Source organism: Drosophila sulfurigaster, chromosome 3 (genome assembly GCF_023558435.1).
Source record: "Drosophila sulfurigaster albostrigata strain 15112-1811.04 chromosome 3, ASM2355843v2, whole genome shotgun sequence".
NCBI classification, from domain to species: domain Eukaryota; kingdom Metazoa; phylum Arthropoda; class Insecta; order Diptera; family Drosophilidae; genus Drosophila; species Drosophila sulfurigaster.
Genome location: NC_084883.1, coordinates 12,529,564 through 12,554,083, shown reverse-complemented (window position 1 = coordinate 12,554,083; position 24,520 = coordinate 12,529,564). Strand labels below are relative to the sequence as shown.

At 36.0% G+C, this 24,520-nt stretch overlaps 5 protein-coding genes and 1 long non-coding RNA gene across 7 annotated transcripts; 1 reads left to right on the top strand and 5 right to left on the bottom strand.

Moving 5' to 3' along the window:
- Nucleotides 1-107: 107 nt before the first annotated feature.
- LOC133842385 (endoplasmic reticulum metallopeptidase 1-like) lies at nt 108-4,667 on the bottom strand. 2 transcript variants are annotated; one of them, XM_062275453.1, is made up of 10 exons: nt 4,558-4,667; nt 2,600-3,276; nt 2,457-2,541; nt 2,276-2,396; nt 2,063-2,217; nt 1,615-1,998; nt 1,191-1,556; nt 990-1,136; nt 445-930; nt 108-365 (listed from the first exon to the last, which is right to left on the bottom strand). In XM_062275453.1, the coding sequence occupies exons 1-10, from the start codon at nt 4,600-4,602 to the stop codon at nt 204-206; spliced, it is 2,628 nt and encodes an 875-aa protein (XP_062131437.1). In that variant the 5' UTR covers nt 4,603-4,667; the 3' UTR covers nt 108-203. The 2 variants fall into 2 exon arrangements, with proteins under 2 accessions (XP_062131437.1, XP_062131438.1); XM_062275454.1 differs by lacking the exon at nt 4,558-4,667 and adding an exon at nt 4,368-4,411.
- A 590-nt stretch (nt 4,668-5,257) lies between these two features.
- On the bottom strand, nt 5,258-8,671 carry LOC133842387 (endoplasmic reticulum metallopeptidase 1-like). The gene is given in 12 exon segments (XM_062275456.1): nt 5,258-5,419; nt 5,485-5,970; nt 6,036-6,182; nt 6,237-6,602; nt 6,661-7,044; nt 7,115-7,269; nt 7,535-7,655; nt 7,722-7,806; nt 7,865-7,947; nt 7,949-8,359; nt 8,361-8,543; nt 8,606-8,671. Coding segments are annotated over 12 exon segments (2,604 nt in total). The 5' UTR covers nt 8,627-8,671.
- LOC133842388 (uncharacterized) lies at nt 7,157-12,414 on the top strand. Its single transcript, XR_009894396.1, has 2 exons — nt 7,157-7,226; nt 12,030-12,414. It is a non-coding gene; the product is annotated as an uncharacterized LOC133842388 (long non-coding RNA).
- LOC133842386 (endoplasmic reticulum metallopeptidase 1-like) lies at nt 9,919-13,183 on the bottom strand. The gene is made up of 9 exons (XM_062275455.1): nt 13,081-13,183; nt 12,262-13,023; nt 12,070-12,190; nt 11,849-12,003; nt 11,406-11,789; nt 10,981-11,346; nt 10,770-10,916; nt 10,219-10,704; nt 9,919-10,143 (listed from the first exon to the last, which is right to left on the bottom strand). Exons 1-9 carry the CDS (start codon nt 13,099-13,101, stop codon nt 9,982-9,984), a joined length of 2,604 nt encoding a protein of 867 aa, XP_062131439.1. The 5' UTR covers nt 13,102-13,183; the 3' UTR covers nt 9,919-9,981.
- A 2,859-nt stretch (nt 13,184-16,042) lies between these two features.
- LOC133844008 (endoplasmic reticulum metallopeptidase 1-like) lies at nt 16,043-19,754 on the bottom strand. Its single transcript, XM_062277789.1, has 10 exons — nt 19,674-19,754; nt 19,509-19,606; nt 18,777-19,441; nt 18,634-18,718; nt 18,455-18,575; nt 18,241-18,395; nt 17,801-18,184; nt 17,375-17,740; nt 17,176-17,322; nt 16,043-17,114 (listed from the first exon to the last, which is right to left on the bottom strand). Exons 2-10 carry the CDS (start codon nt 19,527-19,529, stop codon nt 16,419-16,421), a joined length of 2,640 nt encoding a protein of 879 aa, XP_062133773.1. The 5' UTR covers nt 19,530-19,606; nt 19,674-19,754; the 3' UTR covers nt 16,043-16,418.
- A 555-nt stretch (nt 19,755-20,309) lies between these two features.
- Nucleotides 20,310-23,904, bottom strand: LOC133846014 (endoplasmic reticulum metallopeptidase 1-like). The gene is made up of 10 exons (XM_062280713.1): nt 23,842-23,904; nt 23,087-23,766; nt 22,944-23,028; nt 22,764-22,884; nt 22,555-22,709; nt 22,104-22,487; nt 21,673-22,038; nt 21,470-21,616; nt 20,649-21,146; nt 20,310-20,581 (listed from the first exon to the last, which is right to left on the bottom strand). The coding sequence occupies exons 1-10, from the start codon at nt 23,860-23,862 to the stop codon at nt 20,420-20,422; spliced, it is 2,619 nt and encodes an 872-aa protein (XP_062136697.1). The 5' UTR covers nt 23,863-23,904; the 3' UTR covers nt 20,310-20,419.
- Nucleotides 23,905-24,520: the final 616 nt, after the last annotated feature.

Here is a 24,520-nt window from a genome sequence, read left to right as displayed (position 1 = left end):
TTTACTTTATACTGAATTAAGGATAGAAATATCTAATGAGAAAAAATGTACTTTACTCTAATAGATTTAGCTATAAAATGACCAAGATATTATCAGACAAATTCGGTTCATTATCAATTTTATTAGTTGCAAATATTCATTTACTTATTAGAACAAATACGTATGTAGTGCTCACCTAAATTGTTAATACACATAAAAACAAATTAGAAAATGTATCTTTTATAAATAGCAGGCCACTGTGCTAAAATTGAATATATTGGGAATGATGCTGCGTATCTTTCAGCTTCGTCATCCCCAGGGTGGCCAATGAAATGGGCTGAAGCGCCCAATTGAAACGCGGGTACATTAAAATCACCATCAGGTTTCTATAGTTATACAAAAATATATAGATAAATTAAATTAATGACGTAATAGATTATAGATAGGGAATAATAATGATCTTACCGAAATATCTACACTAAAATTGTATGGGCTGTCATCAATGCCGTAGGTCAGGTAGACGTGGTATGGTTGAGCTGTCCTGAGATAGCTACTTACGAATGACCAATTGATAATTTTCACATCTTTATACGTTTGGAAGAATAAACTCATGTGGCTAGATCCCGACAACTGAAATTGGTAGCGCGCTGTTGTCGAATTAACGATGGTTTTGTTCAGCAGCTCCAATTTCATTTCTCCTGGCGGCACAATTGGCTCGGAACGTGGCAACCATTTAAGCGATAGACGATGTTGATAATAGCGATAGTCATACAATGGCATGCCACACATCATGTCGGTCTCACACTTTGATTTAATGTCAACCAGACCAGTTAAGTTGACATTTGTACCTTTGAATGGAGATGCTCCGCGTCGGTCTTGGAAGCTAAACAAATATCCAGACTCATCTTTACTGAGAGTGCCATCATACTCGTAGAACATATTGCGCACTTGCTGAAATATAAGAATAATGATCTCAAATAATGAATTCATCAGTAATAATGATCACATACCAAGTATGCAACACGCTGACCACTAGTCATTGGACGATATGGGAATCCCAAGTGCGTGCTACTAGCCAAAATTATAGAGACAAGCGTTGTTGCCAACAATGCGTATAGCACAACTTTTGGTCTTCGCAGTGTACTTATTAAAGGTGCCTACAAAAATTACTATTAATAGACTTTTAACTAAAAGCATATATGCAAACTTACCATGAAGCCAAGGGAGAGAATCGTTCCCACGGCTGCTAGAACTGCGATAAATAAATCGCGATTGGAGGCACTGCCCGATCGTCCTCCCATAGGTGTTAGCACCACAATGAACAGATAAATGATATAGCTGCTGTACAGGAAAGGCACAATTTGGCTCGCCTTCAACAGTGCTGACCATGCATAGCCCCGATCGTGTAGGGTGGTCAATAGATTTAGGGCCAAGGAAATGACGTAGAAAATAAGCGGAATAGCGAAGATGTATGCTGAACGGAAACCGGATGCTTGAACTACAATACACAGAATGGCCAAAATTATGGCCTGACTATGTAATGCTAACTGAAGATGATGAGGTTTTGACAGTTTATCCTGCAAAAGGAATTTTTACAAAAAAAAACCAACTTTAATCAGATATGAGCAGACTTACGTTACTTTGACGAGTGTAGTAGATTGTTATTGGCAAAGTGAGACCAATAAGTGAAGGACACACATATAATCCGATAATTAGCAGCGGGGTGCTATAATAAGTCATTGAACGTCCGAAGCCATCCATCGCATATGCAACCAGTATCGGAAATACTAAAGCAAGTACGAAGGACGTAATCTGTATAACAAATACAAGAGAAAACCAGCGGATCACATGACGAACTGACTCATCGGAATCAACAGACATCCGCCACATTGAAATGGAAATCAGAGCAAACACCGCTATAGAAATGCCAAAGTTTAAAACTTTTCCAGTTGTGTTAGTATAGTGGAAAAAGTAGATTCCAAGAAAATCAAAGAACACAGCATGTCCAGTGTTCTGATCCTGCAAAAGAGGTAATAAATGTATATATTATTTATTATAATTAGTGAAAACGAAAAGTTCTTACATCAGAATTATGCAATTCAGTTGCATTAGCCAAGCCTCGAACCAAACTTAAAACATTGTCGCCGGTGTTTTGAAATGAACCAAGAGGAATTACATCGATATTGTCGTACTTTGTGTGATAGATGAAACCATTAATACACTGAGCCATATCCAAACCTAAAATGAATCTATTTTCGAAATAAACCCAAAATAAGATTTGCTTGACTATCATTACCTGGTATGTTTCCATATGCATTAAACTGACGAAAGTCTGTGTCCGAAGGAATAATTCCCGATTGAAAGATTTCCTCAGCCATGGTTGTAGCAAAAGGATATTTTATGTATTTTTTATAGTACTATTTAATATAAGTTGTAATTATTTGCACATTATTATTGAAGTCTGTAAAATTACTTACACCAACTAGCCATGGGTGGTTCGGACCACTTTGGAATAGAATATCCCGACCTCCACTGCCACCAGCATCCAGGTTAAGAACAGCTCTACAATTTATAAGAATATAGTTTCCTTCCTGGTTTTACTTAACAAGTAAAAACTCACTTGCAATGCGGTGCCCATTTGTGTGAAGTAACGAAACCATGCGAAGCTTGCAGCATTCCTTCTTCAGCTCCATTGAACAGAAATACCAATGGATTCTCGATAGGTTGTTTTGTTGTTGCAATGACTCGAAGAACTTCCAACATTGTGACAATCATAAATCCAGCATCGCCTGCGGAATTTGTATATGGCTTCGAGTCAAAGTGACTGTTGATAAGAAGATAGTTTTCGCTTGTGCTGTTCTTCGGCGATAACTTTGCAACAATATTTTGAACTCCTTTATAAAAGTTTAGCGTTGTGCTGTAAGGAAATCCTCCGGTGGCCTGCGATATTTCGTATTCAAAATCGAAATAGTCAGTCAATAAAACACTTTTGATGTTCTGAAGTTCGTTAAGAACGAATTTAACAGCTTCGACTTCATTTTCCTCGCTACCCGTCAGTTTGGTGCCAATATTGGACAGGGTGTATAAATTATTGTAAGCACTTTCCGCAATAAACACATTTTTGTCTGCATCTTGCATAGTTAGAGGTGTTGGTAACCGATAGAACAATGGAATTACGACAGCGAAGAAGAGCAGCGCCCAAAATGCCACGAAGCCTCCAGCAAAGTACCACGATAGTTTGCCATCAACCTTTTTGGCTGTGGTATTTTCGGGAACTTCAACTGATTCATCTGATATCTGTATAATGCGATATTCAAAAATTTGTTATTAAGCACAAATTATTTAATGTTTGCTTCTTCGTGAAAAATAACTAAGAAAGCTACAGTCGAGTGTGCTCAACTGTGAGATACCCTACATATTTTCAAAAAAAGCAAAACAGTGCCAATTAATATACGGCATAGATTCTAAAATAAATACCATATGCTATATTTTACATATTGATATAGTACTACATTCAAAATATACCATAGAGTGCAATATATGTATATGATATATGTACTTATCAGCCAAAGCAATTAAGACTCTTAGGAAGTAGGCAATTTTGTCACACAAAAGTATTTCTTAAATAAGTTTTTCTTAATTTTCAGGAATCACAAAGACTATAGTTATTATTGCATGTACCAATAATGTCAACTTTAGCTTCAACATTACGCATCTTATTCGATTTGTACCGATTTGCGGGGGCGGATGTGAGCGCGGCAAAAATTTAAAACAAATTTTTAACATAAATGCAGTCTCTGAGATTTAGTGTTTCATACGGAGAGACAAACAGACGAACATTACTATATCGTCTCTGCTGCTGACAATAATTAAGAATATATATACTTCATAGGGTCGGAGATTCCTTCTTCTGCCTGTTGACTACATTCACAGCTTTCACAAAGTTATAATACACTTCTACCCTATGGGTAATTTTTATAAAACCATTGACACTTTTCAATCTAGTTTCTTCACAGCCCACATACTTATTATGTTATTATTGTTGAATATTTGTGAAGTTCATTTCATTCATTTTCTTTAGAGAATTAAATTTAACTGCTTGTGTACTTTAATAAATACTTTCAGTTTCAAGAGCTAAAATCGCCCGATATCTTACTTTACACTTATTTTGAAATACACACACAATAAATAAAATATGAATATATATAAACAAATCCACTGAGAAATAACTAATTACGTATTTTTGGCTTGATTTTACCAAACGACCAATAGAGTTAAAAACAAATTATAGTAAGTAGTGGCATAGTTTGGGTAGCTCTTCATTTAAGTGATTTTCCTGTTTAAGTAACAACGACTATTTGCTTGTCAAGCACACTCGGTAGACGCACTTTTAAATTACTTCTACACATTTCTTAATAAGATAATTTAGATTTGTTTTTGGAAACACGCTTCACATAGCAATTATTTAATAATGAGTAATAACTTAATGAGTGCTTCGTTTGTATTTCAATTGCTAATCGCATTTTGATGGTTTCGCGAGTGCGAACTCACGAATTGTTATCACTTATATGTGCACACCTTGTTCTGCCAAGAGTCCAAGCGCGATCGGATTGTGCGTAACATCTCGACGAGACGAGAACAACTCAACTGATCTCTCAGTCCAGAAAACTTTTGCACAGGCACCTCTGCCTTCCACTTTTTAAATATTTCTAACATTTTGTTCTCTCTTTGCAACTATTAAATTTGTCTAATCAAGAGCATTCGTGCTTGCGTCTCTTTATTGCGTAATTCACTTTAAACGCGACCGCTCTGTTCTATATTCATGTGGTCAATGTTTATTTCTCTATGTGGAAATTCTTGTATGTTTTTACACGTTTATACAATCAATTGTTTTACCAACAAATTACCAGCAGTGTACAGAGTCCTAATGGATTTACTCACGTAAAACTATTAGCAAGGGAATTGTTAAATATGAAAAACTTAGCAAGGTTGCTCATTACTTTCACTCGCTTTACTAATATAAGGTCATATTTGTCCTATCGCTACTTTTCCTTTATCGCGTTAAAGGTTACAACACTTTACATGTAATTAACTCCTATCAAGCAGATTTTCTATTTATAATGTGGAAAAGCTAAGGTACTCCACAATAATTTGTCCACACATTATTATCATACGATATATTAAAAAAGAAAATATTAACACTTATAAAATCATTTTGCGTGGAATGCGCACTGAAATTTTTATTTGCAAATTATTAGAAACAACATAATATTGCTACCTAAAAAATGTATCGTTTGTATAATACCGGCCATTGGGCTAGGATTGAAAACGATGGGAATGTTGATGCAAATTTCACAGCTTCGGCATCACCAGGGTCTTGAACCCTATGATCTGAACATCCTAGTTGGAATGCGGGTACGTCGAAGTCTCCATCCGATTTCTAGTGATAAACGCAAACGTACGTCAAGATATAAGTCATTTATATTTATAGGTAGTATATCTTACCCAAATATCCACAGTAAAGTTAAATGGCCTGGCATCAATACCGTGCGTAAGATAGACGTGATATGGCTGTGTGGTCGTAAGATAACTCTCCAAGAATGACCAACCAGTGAGTTTAACATCTTCGTAGGTTTGGAAGAATAAACTCATGTGGTTAGAACCCCGCGTCGAAAAAAAGTATCGCATAGTTGTAGAGTTGACGGAGGTCTTATTCAAAAGCTCAAAATGGAAGTCGCTTGGTGGGACAATGGGCTCGGAACGAGGAAGCCATTGGAGGGTTAAACGATTCTGATAAAATCGGTAGTCATACAACGGCATTCCACACATCATGTGTGTCTCGCATCTATCAGCAATGCCAACCAGACCAGTTAGGTTGACTTTGGTGCCTTTGAAGGGAGATGCTCCGCGTCGATCTTGGTAGCTAAACAAATATCCTGACTCATCTTTACTCAGAGTGCCATCGAACTCGTAAAACATATTGCGCACTTGCTGAAATATAAGAAATGTAAATAAAATAATGTATAATAAATTCATGATAAATGAAGTTCATTTACCAGGTATTGAACGCGCTGGCCACTGGTCTTTGGTCGATAGGGAAATCCTAATTGTGTGCTAGAGGCCAAGTATAAAGATATAGCAAAGGCTGCCAATAGGCCGAATATTACAAAGCTTGGTCGTCGGAATGAGTTGATAAGCGGTACCTGTATAATAATATATTGTTGAATCGTGAAGTATGAGAACTTCTGCAAACTCACCAAGAAACCAAAACAGAGAATAGTTCCTACGGCAGCCAAGACAGCAATATACAAGTCTCGGATGCTGATATTACCCGCACGACCACCCATAGGTGTGAGGACCACAATAAATATATAGATGACATAGCTGCTGTACAGGAAAGGAGCAATTTGGCTTGCCTTCAGCAGGCCTGACCAGGAATAGCCCCGATCGTGCAGAGTAGTCAGTAGATTTAGGGTCAATGAAGCCACGTAGAAGACAAGAGGAATAACGAAGATATATGCAGACCGGTAGCCCAGATAAGTAACACCAGCTGCAAGAACAGCAAGGAGGATGGATTGACTGTGCAATGCCAACTGCAGGTGGTAAGGATTGGGGAGTTTATCCTGTGAAACAACAATATATTAATAAATAGCTAATTTTTCTTTTTCTCTAGGTACTTACGTTACGCTGAAGACTGTAGTAAATAGTTATGGGTACACTGAGGCCAACAAGTGAGGGACACACATATAATCCGACTACTAAGAGTGGGGTGCTGTAGTAAGTCATTGCTAATCCAGAGGAATCCATAACGTAAGCGATCACACTGGGAAGGGCTAGTGCAAGCACGAAGGAAATAATCTGAATAACAAAAACGAGGATAAACCAACGAATCACATGGCAAATGGAGACTTTGGAAACAGATGACATTCGCCAGATCGAAACAAAAATCAGAATGATTGTGGCTCCAGCAACTCCGTAGTTTAAATAAATTCCAGTCGCCTCGGAATAATGGAAGAAGTAAATTCCCAGAAAATCAAAGAATATAGCATGTCCAGTCTTGTAAGCCTGTGAATTATATTATAATAGTAATAATAAATAAAAGAAGAAGAATAATTAGTTAAAATCAAGTACTTACTTCTATATCATACAATTCAGTGGCATTTGCCAAATTTCGAACCAAGCTAAGAATATTGTCTCCGGTGTTTTGGAACGCGCCACGAGGAATCACATCGATCAGATCGTATTTGGTATGATAGACATAACCATTAATGCACTGTGCCATGTCCAAACCTATATAAATATGTAAGAGAACTTCAGTTCAGTGTCCTAACCATAGAAAGCAGCTGACATGGCTTTGCTTTGCTGGTAAATATAGAATATTTTCAGCTCCATGGTATATTTTTAATGTAGTTAGCTCATTACATGTTATCATGTTATATTTTAAAGTGTTTGTGTTTTTTTTATATGTGATATATTCTTACGACCATACTGTTTTAATTTATGTGATCGAAAAAGTCGCTATTTTCTTGATCTTTTAATAAAATGTATATATTACCTGGAATATTTCCAAATAAATTAAACTGACGGAAATCAGTGTCCGACGGCATAATTCCCGATTGAAAAATTTCCTCAGCCATGGTTGTAGCGAACGGATACTTTATCGATTCCTTATAATGCTATAAAATATATTAAATACATAGGGACTTGAGTGATTATTTTAGATTTGTGATATAATTACTTACATTTACAAGCCATGGGTGGTTGGGACCAGTTTGGAAAAGAATATCCCGTCCTCCACTGCCACCAGCATCGAGATTAATAACGGTCCTAATATTTGATTTTCGAAATAAGTCTCCTTGATATTATTTAACAAATATAAACTTACTTGCAAAGCGGTGCCCATCTATGTTGTGTTACGAAACCATGAGAAGCCTGCATCATTCCTTCCTCAGCTCCATTGAATAAAAAACACAATTGGATGCTCAATAGTTTGCTTGGTTGTTGCAATGACTCGCAATACTTCCAACATTACGACAATCATAAATCCAGCGTCACCAGCCGAGTTCGTATATGGCTTGGAATCAAAATGACTATTGATAAGAAGATAGGTAACGCTTGTGCTGTTCTTCGGCGATATCTTCGCGACAATATTCTGAACTCCTTGATAAGTGTTTAGCATTGTGCTGTAGGCAAATCCTCCAGAGGCTTGCGATACTTCGTACTCAAAATCGAAATAGTCCGTCAATAAGACACTTTTGATGCTCTCCAGTTCATTTAGAATAAAATTAACTGCTTGAACTTCGTTTTCCTCACTGCCCGTCAATTTGTTACCAATATTGGCAAGTGTATAAAGATTATTGTAGGCACGCTCCGTAATAAAAAACACTCTTATTAGCGTCTTCCATTGTCAGGGGCGTGGGTAACCGATAGAAAAATGGAATTACTATGGCGAAAAAGAGGAGTGCCCAGAACACGAGGAAACCACCGGCAAAGTACCATGGCAGCTTTATGAAGGTTTCCTTTTTGGTGACATTTCTAGTAGCTTCAAGCGATTCATCGGAGATCTAAGTGGAAAAGGATATTAATTGAATAATTTAGAATTATATAACTTTAGTGTGATTCTTACAAGTTTCTCCTTATCACCCATTTTTTGCAAAAGAAATAGTTGTCCGTCGAAGTAAAATCAATGTATTTCAAATGAGAACTACTTCCCAGCTGCGATTTTCATGAGCTTTTATACAATAATCGTTATCAGATTGCCAAATTTTATCAGCTAACAAGCAAATAATATGACACTAATTTAATTATTGCGACACAATTTTGGGACCCCCGATTGATTTATGACTAAGTACACGTGGAAACAATGCAAATTACTGAAATATATCTGCTTGAAGGAAAGTAAATACAGAGATTAGAAAATTAATGCATTCAAAATGATGCATACAACAGCATATAAAAAAAAATTCTTACAGTAAAACTTGCTAATTAGAAACTATCAGCTTTGAGGATTTTATCAAATTCACAGTTCAATGTACTAACATACTTATATGCACTTAAAGATTTATGGCCTAATTACTTTTGTCTACACATACAAAAGTACACTAAATGAATGTGAGCATAAAAATTAATTACTAATACATAATCATAGATAAGAGATATTTCAAATATAATTGCTATGGATCATTATCGAATTAAATTCGTACAATAATATAATAAATTCAAGTTTAGTCAGTAAATCGAACAATAATTGCCTACTCTCTATAATATTAAACATTCTTTAATAGCATCATTAGTTAAGAATATGTAATAATTGACACAGCTTTTGAGAGCAAAGTGTTGCAATTGTTTCTTTATTTATTTAGACTTGTTTATTTTTATACCCGCTACAGGAAATGTATGTAACAGGGACAAAGAGCCATATTCGACTCTCTATTCTTGATCTCCGTCTGTCCGTTTATCCGTATGAACACCTAGATCACGGAGACTATAATAGAAAGAGATATAATTTTCTTCAACAACACTTGTACTATAATGTTTGCATGCAGATCAAATTTAATTTAAATTTTTGTCACTTCCTCTTTCGCCTCGCGAATCAATTAAAAATCAAAGAGATTTTTGGCACAAACAAAATTTACTTCAGTATTTATAATATCTAAAAATTTGGTTGCAATCAGATAGAAATACTTTTATATGGAAAAACTACGTATACTACACTTACTTCGGATCTTAGTGGCTTTGGCTGAAAATCTGAAGTATTTCAGTACTCTAAGGTATATAATGTAGTACTATATCAATATACCAAATTTAGCCTCTACCCTATGGGTGACGGTTATAAAAAGCGCAGCAATCTTAAGAACTATATTATTTGGTTCATCTTTCACATCGCATTTGGCTTTATTGACAGGATTTTTTGAGTCATTTCTGATTTTAAGTAATATCTTCAAGTAATTTGTGTTCAAAATGTATTAATATATTTATTGAAAATTCAAATAATTCATAGATTTAAAAAATGTATCGTTTGTATAATACGGGCCATTGGGCTAGGATTGAAAATGATGGGAATGTTGATGCAAATTTCACAGCTTCGGCATCACCAGGCGCTGTAACATTATGATTTGCACATCCTAGTTGGAATGCGGGTACGTCGAAGTCTCCATCCGATTTCTGGTGAAAAACGAAAATGTATAAATATACAAGTCGAGATATAAGTCATTCACATTGATAGGTAGTATATCTTACCCAAATATCCACACTAAAGATATATGGACTTTCATCAATACCGTGCACAAGATAAATGAAGTATGGCGGGGTGTTCGTAAGATAGCTTTCCAAGAATGACCAGCCAATGATTTGAACATCTTCGTTGGGCTGGAAATATATATTCATGTGGCTAGAAACCGACGTCTTAAACCAGTATTGCATAGTTGTAGAGTTGACGGAGGTCTTATTCAAAAGCTCAAACTGGAAGTCGCCTGGTGGGACAATGGGCTCGGAACGTGGAAGCCATTGGAGGTATGGACGATTCGCGTAAAAGCGGTAGTCATACAACGGCATTCCACACATCATATGTGTATCGCATCTGTCTGCAATGCTAACCAGACCAGTTAGGTTGACTTTGGTGCCTGCGAATGGAGTTGCTCCGCGACGATCTTGGAAGCTAAACAAATATCCAGACTCATCTTTACTGAGAGTTCCATCATACTCGTAGAACATATTGCGCACTTGCTGGAATAGTCAATATAAATCACAATAGAAATCATTTTAATAATTACCAAATGCAAATCACTTACCAAATATGAAACGCGCTGACCACTCGTCTTTGGACGGTATGGGAAACCCAGTTGAGTGCTACTGGCCAAGTAAAAAGCGAGAGCTGTGGTTGCCAATACGCCGAGTATTACAAAGCTTGGTCGTCGGAATGAGTTGATAAGCGGAACCTGTTTATTCAAATATTGTTAGATTAAGAATATTATTCGATCAAAAGAGGTGTTGTAAACTCACCAAAAAACCAAAAGAGAGAATAGTTCCTAAGGCAGCCAAGACAGCAATATACAAATCCCGGTTGCTCCCACTACCAGCACGACCACCCATAGGAGTTAGGGCCACAATAAAGACATACATCAGATAGCTGCTGTACAGGAAAGGAGCGACCTGACTGAGCTTCAGCAGGCCTGACCAAGAATAACCCCGATCGTGCAGAGTAGTCAATAGGTTCAGGGCCAAGGAACCGACGTAGAAGATAAGTGGAATAGTGAAGATATATGCTGTGCGGTAGCCCAGATACGTAACAACAGCTGCGAGAACAGCGAGGAGGATGGCTTGACTGTGCAATGCCAACTGGAGGTGGTAAGGATTTGAGAGTTTATCCTGTAAAATAAATATGTATTGATTAGGCTCAACTCTCTTAATTTTCTTATGGGACTTACGTTACGCTGAAGACTGTAGTAGATAGTAATGGGCACACTGAGGCCAATAAGTGAGGGGCACACATACAATCCGACTACCAGCAAATGGGTGCTATAGTAAGTCAGTGTTAATCCAAGGGAATCCATTCCGTACGCGACTGCAATTGGAAGTCCTAGACCAAGCACGAAGGAAATAATCTGAATCACAAAAACGAAGATAAACCAACGGATCACATGGCAAATGGAGACTTTGGAAACAGATGACATTCGCCAGATCGAAACAAAAATTAGAATGATAGTGGCTCCAGCAACTCCGTAGTTCAAATAAATTCCAGTCGACTCTGAATAATAGAAGAAGTAAACACCCAGGAAATCGAAGAAGACCGCATGTCCACTCGCATAAGCCTGTGAATAATTTTATTCCATTTAGTAAAATGGATAATTAGTTAGAAGCAAGCTCTTACAGCAGTATCGTAAATTTCAGTAGCATTCGCGAAGCACCGGACCAAGCTGAGAATATTGTCTCCCGTATTTTGTAACGCGCCACGAGGAATCACATCGATCAGATCATATTTGGTATGATAGACATAACCATTAATAACCTGTGCCATGTCCAAACCTGCAATTTATATTCGAGTAGTTTAGAAATGAAAAACAGAATACGCTTCTGCTGAATGATATATACCGGGAATATCTAAGTATGTAGAAAACTGACGAAAATCTGTATCCGAAGGTATAATGCCCGATTGGAAAATTTCCTCCGCCATAGTTTGAGCAAACGGATATTTGATGCATTGCTTGTAATACTATAAAAGTAATTTAGTATATAGAAGCTTTCTGGATAATGTATGTTTCTGGTATTGATTATAGTACTTACCTTAATAAGCCATGGGTGATTGGGACCACTTTGGAATAGAATGTCCTTGCCTCCACTGCCTGCAGCGTCCAAGTTGATGACAGCCCTGCAAGCCTTTGCCCATGGGTCATTTAATATGAAACCATGAGATGCTTCCAATGCTCCTTCTTCAGCTCCGTTGAACAAAAATATAAGTGGATGGTCAATGGACTGCTTAGTTGTCGCAATGACTCGTAGAACTTCCAACATTGCAACAATCATGAATCCAGCATCACCAGCCGAGTTTGTATATGGCTTAGAATCAAAGTGACTATTGATCAGAAGTGCGTCATCGGTTGTGCCGTTTATGGGCGACAATCTTGCGACAACATTCTGAACTCCTTTGTAAGTGTTTAGCATTGTGCTATAAGCGAATCCTCCAGAGACTTGCTCCGTTTTATATTCCAATGTGAAGTAGTCCGTCAATAAGACACTTTGAATACTTTCGAGTTCATTAACAATGAAATCGACAGCTTGGATTTCATTTTCCGGACTGCCCGTCAATTTGTTACCAATGTTGGCAATCGTGTAAAGGTTATTGAAGGCACGTTCCGTAATAAAAACGCTCTTCTTAGCGTCTTCCATTGTCAGGGGCGTGGGTAGCTTGTAGAACAATGGAATTACAATGGCGAAAAAGAGGAGTGCCCAGAACACCAGGAAACCACCGGCAAAGTACCATGGCAGTTTTAGATAGTTGTCCTTTTTGGCGACATTTCTAGTAGCTTCAACCGATTCATCGGAGATCTGTGTAAGGACATTATTTGTAGAATTTATAGTTAAATGATAGTGTGTTATCCTTACAAGTTGCTCCTTGTCTCCCATTGCTGTTTCCAAATGAATTAATTTTCTGCAGAAGTAAATTCAAGGAATGCGAAATAAGAACTGATTTCTTGCAGCGATTAGCATCAGCTTTTATTCAAAAATCGTTATCAGAATGTGAAATATATCAGAAGAGAACTAAATAATATGACACCTAATTCTTTAATTGCCCAAAATTCATTTGTAGCACAATTTAGATATGCAAACGTGCGCTGTGAGGGGCAATAAATCATTAAGTCAATCATATACATAGTATTCGTGCCAGATTACACTCAGCAACAATGGCATTTACTCATTTTCATCGGTCTTAAAGGCAGTGAAAACCAAAAAAATGTTGAAACAAGTATTCTTGGTAATGAATACTCAATTATTTAATAAATAAACATACACAAAAGAGTTTTCCTTCTTATAACTTACATAGATTAATAAGTCAAAATATTTAAAATATATTTACTTGTTAAAAAACACACAAGAAATTAGATAAAGTTAGCAGAAATAGTATATATAAATGAATAATAAAGTTTTAATTAAAAAAATCACAATTTAATCAAGCAATAGCTTTTTTTTTGTAGTCTCAGCCTTTGAAATCGAAGTCAAAGCTTTTGAAAACTCATTGACTGAAATTTTTACATGAGTAAGACATATTTATTAGTAGTCTTACACATTAAATTCCTTTGCAATCATCAAAATCAAAGTTGGCATTACAAATAAAATAAATATAAAAAAATATAATATTTATAAAATAATATAAAAATATATATAATATATTGAAATGTATTTAATTTTTGAAAACTCATTGTACGAAATTTTTATACGATAAACAAGAAACTTTTTGTAGAGAATATAATAATAATATATATTTTTTATTTATTGAATATTAATATTTAGTATATTTAAAAACAAGTAAGAAAGCTACAGTCGAGTGTACTCGACTGTGAGATACCCGGTTGATCGCAACCAAATTTTCAGGAATCATAACAACTATAGTTATTATTATATATACCAAACTTTAAAAAACGCAACTCTAGCTTTAAAATTACGCTTGTTATTCGATTTTGTTGATTTGCGGGGGCGGAAGTGGGCGTGGCAAAAATTTGAAACAAACTTGATCTGCGTGCAAACATTATAGCTCTATCTCTCGTAGTCTGTGAGATCTAGGTGTTCATACGGACAGACGGACAGACACACAGACGGACAGACGGACATGGCTAGATCGTCTAGGCTGTTGACGCTGATCAAGAATACATATATACTTTATAAGGTCGGAGATGCCTCCTTCTACCAGTTACATACATTTCCTGTCGGCACAAAGTTATAATACCCTTCTACCCTATGAGTAGCGGGTATAAAAAACGCAATACTGCGGTGCAACTCGAGGGTATATGTATGTTCATGCATGTATTAGATTATTTTACCGGGTATAAATGAGAGTAATTTGTTTAAATGTTTGACTTGTTTGATAAGCCCGGTACAATAATATAATTTCGGGTACACCATAATATTAAAATGATTGTTACTAATATCGATATCTGACGGTATCACCATTTATAACTTTTATAGGAGAACAAAAGAGGGAAACTTCTCGAGAAAATAATAAAAACTTATCTGCAACAATTTAATGAAATCTATATTTTATAATATCCAATATCAAGATGTGTAGACTGACAAATCAGCCAGACTGGTTGTAGAATAATTATCTGTAATATAAATATTTAATTGCCACTAAATTATACCATAATAGTAACCTATAAATTTTAAATTGAAATGAATTGTCGGTTCAGAGATGTTTTCTCATGCTTTAGTAAACATTTGGTTTGGAATGCGTAAATAAAATGTTTTGATTCATAAAACTAAACACTAAGAAAAACATTCATCCGCAAAAAAGTGTGTTTATAGTTTCTCTTTCGTTTGGAAATAAATGAAAGCATAAGAAGTACAGAGCATACATATGGTATATACATAACATACATACATACATACATGTATTTGTATTTTCTTGTATGCTTTCAGAACCACCGACACTTTAGATCAAACAATCAAAGATTGTGTGAATGCTGTTTGATGCTGGTATTTATAAATATTTAGCAATTTGCTTGTATGTATTTTTAATAACATAATTCATCAACAAATATCATCAACATTTGGCAGCGATGCCCAACATAGTTAGATGATTGGATGGAAGTTTCTTTTGAAATCGAAAACGTTTAATTTTTAGCGATATGTTTTATTTCTACGCTATAATCATGAAATTTTTTATATCTGTGTTTATCTGTATCGCAAAATTTGTATTTTATAATTTATTGATTTAGTCTTTTATGGATAGCACGCTTCATTTATTTACCGATAATATTTCTCTATTATCAATGCTTTGTGTTTGATTTAGTTATGGCTTTATGGAGGTGTGTTTTCCATTGCTTATGGATTAATTTCTATACCTTCACACCTTTTTCCCATGAATCAGTGCGAGTTTTGATAATATGTAACATAATTTAATATTTTCATTTTTTTGGTTTCTTTTTATAATCTTTTTCTAAGCCGAGCCCCTCTGTCTGTGTCTTATCTATAAATAAAAACTTATATATAGATCGCAAATAATTTTTTTGATTTATTTTATCTGCAATATACATAGCTGAGCATATTTTGTATAATCATTTATTCTTTAAATTATCGTTGATGGGCCTAATAGAGTTTGGGCAAGGTTTGAAATCTCTTTGCTGATTTTAGTTAAGCTTATCTTATTATATTATAGTATTAAAATGATTTTATTATTTAATCTGAATACCCAAAGTTAAGCTAAGTACAGTCTTTCGAGCGAGCATTTAATGACGCCTTTAGAAGATGTTATTCATTATTTATAGCAAAATTATACAAACTTTTTTTTCCCAATATTATCCGAGTTTTAGTTTCTTTGCCAGGCTCATATCCTATAAATTGTAGTTACAATTAAATAATTTAAATATTTAAAAATGGTCGAAGACACACTTCATCGCCTAAAATAGCATTCATTGCGCATAGAAACTATACTATAGATATTGTGATAATATTTTACAATTAGTATTCAATCCAAAAAAGCTTGATAGCGAATTTATGATTATTGTCAGGCAGTATTTTTTATAGCCAAACAATCCGAGTACAATGCAATACTTGATATGATATAAATATGCATAATAGCATATCACAATTGTAGAATAAGTTATAAATATTACTCAGCAAAATACTGTGTAAACGTTCCCATATCGTAAACAAAACCATTTGATTTTACTTTTATTTGTAAATAACATGTTATAAATAAAACTAGATCCGAATTGTTTTGATAAAATCTAATAGATGAAGCTTTGATAAAAAGCAGGCCAGTGCTCTAAATTGGAAAACGAGGGAAATGTCGATGCAAACTCTTTGCTTTGGTCATCGCCCTCATCGACAATATATTGTGCAGAGACTCCTATTTGGAATAGCGGAACATCAAATTCTGTGTTTAATTTCTGTGAAGAAGGATTATGCATTGGTTCTCTTCTTTTCACCGAAAGTTCAATAAAGAAGTGTAAAGGCGAGCGATCAAATGCGTATTTAAAATAAATCTGATACGGTCTTCCTGCTGATGGAGGGTTATCCAAATAAGTTCTCAAGAATGACCAGTTGTTAATCGTTACATCTTCTTCGGGTTTTATAAACAATCTCATATTAATGGGGCCAGTCAAATTGAACTCAAAGCGCAAAGTTGTAGCTTCAATAACAGTTTTCCGTAGCAACTCCAATGTGGTTGGTTGTGGAGGCTCAACTGGCTCTGAACGAGGAATCCAAGAACATTCGGAATGAACTAAACAGCGATTGTTAATCAAAGGCATCCCACACATCATGTGCCTCTCGCATCTCGATTTCAGGCTAACCATGCCAGACAGATTAACATTAGAGTCCAGAAGAGGTTGCTCTCGACGGCGATCTTCGAACATCATCAAGTAACCCGATTCGTCCTTAGTTAACTGGCCATCGTAGTCATAGAACTTGTTTCGTACTTCCTGTAAAATATGTCCTTATTTTATTGGATGGATTGAACACATTTATAAAGAAAACACTTACTAAATATGCAATCCGTTGTCCATTGGTCTTCGGTCGATAGGGAAATCCTAATTGTGTGCTGCAGGCCAAGAGCACTGAGAGTGCTGTGACTGCTAGTAGAGCAAATATCCCTAAACTTGGTCGACGGAAAGTGTTGATTAGCGGAACCTGTACGGAAAGTTGATAAATATTGCTAGTTGCTAAAGACGGGTTGACCTACCAAGAAACCTAAGGAGAGAACTGTTCCCAGAGCCGCCAAGGCTGCAATAATTATATCTGGATTTGAAGATGTGCCGGTTCGTCCACCCATCGGTATCAGCACGACAGTTAATATATAAAAGACGTAGCTACTATACAAAAATGGAATAATTTGGCTTGTCTTCAGCAAAACTATCCACGCATATCCAAGATCATGTAAAATGGTCATTAAATTCAGTACCAAAGAAGTTGCATAAAATCCTAAGGGAATTACAAAAATATATGTTGATCGGATATCTAGTAGCGTTAGACAAACAGTTACAAGAGCCAGTATTACGGCTTGACCGTGTAATGCCAACTGAAGATGATAATGATTTGAAAGCTTATCCTGAAAGAAATATTATTTAAGACAAAGTCGTACTATATTGAGATATCAAAAGAAACTTACGTTACGCTGAAGACTAAAGAAGATGGTTAAGGGCACAGTAAGTCCAATAAGTGAGGGACACACATATAATCCAAATACTAAGAGTGGAGTGCTATAGTAAGTCAGTGATAAGCCAAAGGAATCCATAACGTATGAGATCAAAATCGGAAGAGTTAGAGCAAGTACGAAGGAAGAAATCTGAATCCCAAGTAAGAGGATGAACCAACGAATAATATAAGAATATGAGACGTGAGAAACATTTGCCATTCGCCACATTGAAACAATAATCAAAATAAAAATAGTTCCAGCGACTCCAAAGTTTATGTATTTGCCAGTAGCCTCGGAATAATGTATGAAGTAAACCCCAAGAAAATCAAAGAATACAGCATGTCCATCCCTGTGTGCCTGTGGATAAGATTACATATATAATTAAAATGAAACAATTCGATTATCTCCCCTACCGCTGTATTATTTAATTCAGTTGCATTAGCTAATCCGCGCACCAATCCCAGAATATTATCACCTGTATTTTGCAATGATTCGCGTGGGATTACATTAATGGTATCATACTTAGTGTGATATACAAATCCGTTAATGCACTGAGCCATGTCCAATCCTAAGATCATTTATTGCGTTTAATACCATTATAAAAATCTGCGGAATCATTACAAATACCTGGGATTTGGCCATAAGTTTTAAATTGTCGAAAGTCTGTGTCGGATGGAATTATTCCTGCCTGAAAGATTTCCTCAGCCATGGTTGTGGCAAAAGGATGTTTGATGTATCTTTTGTAGTACTAGTAAATAATAAATTATTAATGTAAGCTCAGATTAATCGCGTCTGTAACTGCATACTTCCACTAGCCATGGATGATTGGGGCCGCTTTGGAATAGAACATCCCGACCTCCACTCCCCGCAGCATCAAGGTTGATAACGGCCCTATTGTTGGGTTGATGAAAATAGTCTCCATTTTTATTGTTATTATTCAAAAACTCACTTGCAGAACGGCGCCCATCTGTGAGTTGTTATAAATCCATGCGAAGCTTGAAGTCCGCCTTCCTCGGCTCCATTGAACAAGAAGACTATTGGATGCTGAATCGGTTGCTTCGATGTGGCAATAACTCGTAGAACTTCCATCATCGTGACTATCATGAATCCCGCATCACCGGCACCAGGTCCCGATTCAGAATCGAAGTGACTATTGATGAGGAGGTATGTCTCACTTCTACTATTCTTGGGGGAGATCTTTACGGCAATATTTTGAACTCCCTGATACACTCGGAGAGCGGAATTAACTAGAAATGATCCGGAAGCCTGTGATCGGTCAATTTCCATGTCAAATAATTCATTTTGGAGATTATCTTGAATTTTTCCCAATTCACTTAATAGAAAGTTTACAGCCTCAACTTCATTTTTGTCAGTTCCGGATATTTTAATTCCAATATTAGATAGATTATATAGATTGCGATATGCGCACTCCGAAATAAACACATTTTTCCCCTCGTCCTCTAATGTCAGTGCCGTGGGCAACCAGTAAAAATATGGTATTACAATCCCAAAGAACAGCAAGCACCAAAACAATATAAATCCACTAGCAAAGTACCAGGGAACATGCTGTTTGCCGGCAATTTTATTGAGAGCTTCCACTGGTTTACGCCATATCTAAATAACAGTGTTGTTATTGCGGTGTTCATAGTGTTTTATTAGTAGTTTTTTATATGGATCTTACGAGTCGTCTCTCCTCAGTCATGTTCTCCACAGACGTTGCTTCAGCAACGTATTTCAAACAAGAACTGACACTCTGAAGTAAAATGGACCGCTTTTATACTAATAAACAGATAACATAAAAAATTATAGTTGAGTGTATTCGAGATAAGCTCTTCACAGCACTCACAAAATTTGAGTCAATTATGGATGTAACAAATCTATGAATATAAGAGCCACAGTTGAGTTGTAATAAAAATGTTTTCGGTTCGGTGCAGCACGTCAGTGCTGATCTGTTGTCAAATTGTGAATGTTCTTTTATTCAAATAATTCGGTTGGCTTAGCCTAAGTACATAATGGTGGAATGCCACTGCGTAGAAGAACAGCATCATATATATATCTTACATACTATGTTCTGGAGAGAGAGTCTTATGGGCATATATATGTATATGTATATATTGTAAGCGGTCAGCATGGGAATGCTGACTTAGCTTGAATGCTGTCTTCGCGTGCAGCAGAAGTGAGTGATCGTATTTCACGTCCACTTGAGTTTGTTTATATATGCAATACAACTCAGTGTTGCTGTTTAGTTATTGGTACAGTGTACCCTCGATATATGCACATACTACAGAGTATATGCACTGCGAAGAGACGGAAAACGCTGCGAGACGATGAAGTAGTTGATTTTAATAAAGAACGTATAAGTATCACACATTTTCATAGGTTTGTGGTGGCTTTCTGTCTACATTTCAGATTTTCATATTATCTTTAAGCGCTTAATTTAATTTTTTTACTTTTTTTAATAAACTTTTTATAGCGTCCTAATTCTATTAGTTTAGTTGTACACAAAATATTTGATGTGATTATTATTTATCAAAAATATATCTGCAACATTTTCTTCATTTATAGAAATTCATTTTTTTATCATGAATAAAATTAAAAATAGTATCTCTGATAAAAAGCAGGCCAATGATCAAGGAATGCATAGGAAGGGAACGAATCTGCGAATTCCTTGCTTTTGGCATCAATATCGTAGGCAGTGTAATGTGCTGAAACTCCCAGCTCGAAAAGAGGTACATCATAATCTCTATTTGTTTTCTAAAATATTGAAATTAAAATTAAGTATTTTAAAAATTAATTGTAGCATAATAAATCCGAAACTCACAAAGAATTCAAAAAAGAATTTAAATGGAGTGTCATCAGTGAAGTATTTTAAGTAGATCTGATGTGGTATCGGGGCTGGCGGTGGATTCTCGAGATATGTGCGCAGGAAAGACCAATTGCTGATCGTTACATCCTCTTCAGCTTTAATAAACAATCGCATAATAGTGGGACCTGTCAAACTGAATTCATAGCGCACTGTTGTACCATTCACAAGGGTTTTGCTCAACAACAGCAATGTGGCTGGTATTGGTGGCACAATGGGCTCTGAGCGTGGTATCCAAAAGCTCTGCAATCGTTGCGTCACAAAACGATTATCATACAAAGGCATTCCACACATCATCTGCTTCTCACAAGCCGACGCCAGACTAATCATGCCTGTCGTGTTGACGTTAGAACCCACAAGTGGTGTCTCTCGACGGCGATCTTGAAATAACATCAAGTAGCCCGACTCGTCCTTGCTAATAGTTCCATCGAAATCATAGTATATATTTCGCACGTCCTACAAGATGTCAAGAATTATAAGAATAAATTGCCTCTTTTTATCAGTCGATATAAATTTGAAAACAATACTATCGAAATGGTGTGACCGTTAATTTATAAGGAAAACGATTAATCGTCTAATATCGAATGAAAGTAAAATACCGATAACTTAAATTAAAGTAATAATATCGATAAATAGGGGAACAAAAAAAGAAAACTTGTAACGAAATAGTGCGATAACGGAGTTAAAGAGAAATTGAACCTTGCATAGTTAAATTGCAGACAAACAAATATAAATAAAAAAGAGAGGCTGTTTTTAATGTTGAGATTTTACATACTCACCAAGTAAGAAATACGTTGAGTATTGGTTTTTGGTCGATAGGGAAATCCCAGCTGCGTGCTGCTGGCCAAATACACTGTGAGCCCTGTGCTCGCCACCAAAAATAATATCACTAAGCTTGGTCGGCGGAACGTGTTGATCAGTGGAACCTAAGCAAATGAAAATATGGCGAATAAATTCTTTAAATGTTCACAAATCGCCTTACCAGGAACCCAAAGGAGAGAACTGTACCTAATCCTGACAAGAATGCAATGTACAAGTCCTGATTGGTCCCGCTGCCAGAGCGACCAGCCATCGGTCTCATCACCACTATGAACGTATAGAAGAGATAACTGCTATACAGAAATGGAACAACTTGGCTAACCTTTAGCAGACCTGTCCAGGCGTAGCCTAGGTCATGCAATATGGTCATTAAATTAAGAGCCAGCGCCACAACATAGAAAATTAATGGAATAACAAAAATATATGCTGAACGATAACCCAAGTAAGTAACTACAATGGATAACACCGCCAGAATTATAGCTTGTTCATGCAGTGCCAACTGCAGATGATATGGAGCAGAGATTTTATTCTGAAAAAATATGAAAATAAAACATTAATTTTATTGTAGAAAGCTATTCGAAATGAGATTCTTACCCTACATTGCAGACTGAAGTAAATTGTTAATGGCAAACTTAGGCCAATTAATGAAGGACACACATATAATCCAATTATCAACACCGGCGTACTATAATATGTCAGTGTTAGTCCATAGGAATCCATTGTATATGCAACAACTAATGGAAGAACTATTCCGAGTGCGAACGAAATAATTTGAATCACAGTCACAAGAATCAGCCAATTAATCACGAGATATAACGAAACGTTGGACACTGCTGCCATTCGCCACATTGATAGAATTATCAAAAGTAAAGCAGCTCCTCCAACGCCAAAGTTCAAGTATTCGCCAGTTGCCTCAGAATAGTGGAAGAAATAAATCCCCAAGAAATCAAAGAAGACTGCATGCCCAGTCTTGTGAGCCTGTAAAGTAAGATGGTAATTTCAGTTGCATAACACATGTGATTTAATTTTAAAATTAATTACTTACCTCGGTGTCATTTAATTCGGTAGCATTGGCTAATCCTCGAACCAAGCCGAGAATATTGTTGCCTGTATTCTGCAGAGATCCACGAGGGATTACATCGATTGTGTCGTACCGAGTGTGATAAACGAATCCGTTAATGCATTGAGCCATATCCAAACCTGCATTACAATGATTAATACTAACAAATGACGAAGAATCCCAATGATACTTACCTGGTATTTGGCCATAGGTTTTGAACTGTCGAAAATCTGTGTCGGATGGAATAAGACCTGCTTGAAAGATTTCTTCAGCCATCGTTGTAGCAAAGGGATGTTTGATGTATTTTTTGTAGTACTAGAAAATAATATATTATTAATGGGATTTCTCAATTGCGTTGGTAACTATGTACTTACTTTTACTAGCCATGGATGATTGGGCCCACTTTGGAATAGAATATCTCGACCTCCACTACCAGCGGCATCAAGGTTGATAACGGCCCTATTATTGAATAGGTTAGAATAGCTTCTATATATATTGTTATTATTCAAGAACTCACTTGCACAATGGTGCCCATCTATGAGTTGTTATAAATCCGTGGGTAGCTTGAAGTCCACCTTCCTCACCTCCATTGAATAAGAAGACTATTGGATGCTGAATCGGCTGCTTCGATGTTGCAATAACTCGCAGAACTTCCATCATAGTGACTATCATAAATCCCGCATCTCCGGCACCTGGTCCCGATTCAGAATCGAAGTGACTATTGATGAGAAGGTATGTCTCGCTTGTACTGTTCTTGGGGGAGATCTTAACTGCAATATTTTGAACTCCTTGATACACTCTGTGAAAGGTTTTGATGACGAAAAGGCCAGAGGATTGAAAAAGGTCAATTTCCAAATCAAAGAGATTGTTATTCATGTTTTCTTTGATTTTGTCCAGTTCACCCAACAGAAAGTTTACAGCTTCCACTTCGTTTTTGTCCGTTCCACTGAGTTTGATTCCAATATTAGATAGAGTATATAGATTATTATATGCACGCTCGGCAATAAACACATTATTCCCAACGTCTTCCAACGTTAAAGGCGTTGGTAAGCGATAAAAGTAGGGCAATACTACGGCGAAGAAGAGGAGTCCCCAGAACATCAGAAATCCAGTAGCGAAGTACCAGGGTAATTTTGCATTACGTGAAACCTTCTTTGCATTGGCATTTCCAGGGGCTTCAACCGATTGGTAAAGAATCTTTATAGTTTAATTATTTAAAAGATAAGGAATGTTATATGCTGTAGGCCTATTGAGAAGATATGAAGCGCTTACCAGTTTTTCCTTGTCGTCCATATTATTTGCCGAAGTTGTTTCTCCCACAAATTCCAAATTAGAACTACCTTTCTACAGCAAATGTATACCGCCTTTATAATTAGTTATCAAAAAAATGAAGATTGTAAAATGGTCAATTAAATAAAAATTATGGTGCTATTTCATTAATTGACTTAGATACAATACCTAGCAGCATGATTTTGCTACGTAGATTAGGAGAACCTGATATCAGATGTGTGGTAGTATATTACGAACTTAATCACTACTTCGAGGGTAAGCTGATTAATCAATAAGTTTATACAAATAAAAATAAATATGGTACAAATAATTGTTATTAAGCATTATTTAATTTTGTAATACATACATTCATAGGAAATAGCAATGAATGTTCATTTTTATTCAGTTAATTTTTATTCATCACAAAATGGATTTTAAATTTATAGATTGTATAGCTTTATATTGAAACCAACACAATCAAGAGCATATTAATTTATTTTCACTGAGTTCGCAGATTTCAAAACAGAGGTTATTTGGCGCGCTCTGTGACATATCGTATGCGACTATTGTTGATATAAATATCCCAACGCCATATTAATCGCTGTTATTTAACATAACGCAACAGAGGTGATGAAACATCGGCATTATATTTTATTTTGGTATAAAAATACTAAAATGTAAA

What these genes read in the sequence shown, in the direction of transcription:
- LOC133844008 (XM_062277789.1), bottom strand. Translation starts at nt 19,529, where the DNA reads ATGACTGAGGAGAGACGACTC. An exon ending in TGACTGAGGAGAGACGACTC is followed by an intron (nt 19,442 to 19,508) that starts GTAAGATCCATA and finishes ACTGTTATTTAG; the next exon opens with ATATGGCGTAAACCAGTGGA. An exon ending in TCTTTAGTCTTCAGCGTAAC is followed by an intron (nt 17,741 to 17,800) that starts GTAAGTTTCTTT and finishes TATTTCTTTCAG; the next exon opens with GATAAGCTTTCAAATCATTA.
- LOC133842385 (XM_062275453.1), bottom strand. Translation starts at nt 4,602, where the DNA reads ATGTTACGCACAATCCGATCGCGCTTGGACTCTTGGCAGAACAAG. An exon ending in AAATGGGCACCGCATTGCAA is followed by an intron (nt 2,542 to 2,599) that starts GTGAGTTTTTAC and finishes TATAAATTGTAG; the next exon opens with AGCTGTTCTTAACCTGGATG. An exon ending in TGCATATGGAAACATACCAG is followed by an intron (nt 2,218 to 2,275) that starts GTAATGATAGTC and finishes GATTCATTTTAG; the next exon opens with GTTTGGATATGGCTCAGTGT.
- LOC133842386 (XM_062275455.1), bottom strand. Translation starts at nt 13,101, where the DNA reads ATGGGAGACAAGGAGCAACTT. An exon ending in GTCAGCGCGTTTCATATTTG is followed by an intron (nt 10,705 to 10,769) that starts GTAAGTGATTTG and finishes TGACTATTCCAG; the next exon opens with CAAGTGCGCAATATGTTCTA. An exon ending in TCTTTAGTGTGGATATTTGG is followed by an intron (nt 10,144 to 10,218) that starts GTAAGATATACT and finishes GTTTTTCACCAG; the next exon opens with AAATCGGATGGAGACTTCGA.
- LOC133846014 (XM_062280713.1), bottom strand. Translation starts at nt 23,862, where the DNA reads ATGGACGACAAGGAAAAACTG. An exon ending in AGATGGGCACCATTGTGCAA is followed by an intron (nt 23,029 to 23,086) that starts GTGAGTTCTTGA and finishes ATTCAATAATAG; the next exon opens with GGCCGTTATCAACCTTGATG. An exon ending in ATCATCCATGGCTAGTAAAA is followed by an intron (nt 22,885 to 22,943) that starts GTAAGTACATAG and finishes ATTATTTTCTAG; the next exon opens with TACTACAAAAAATACATCAA.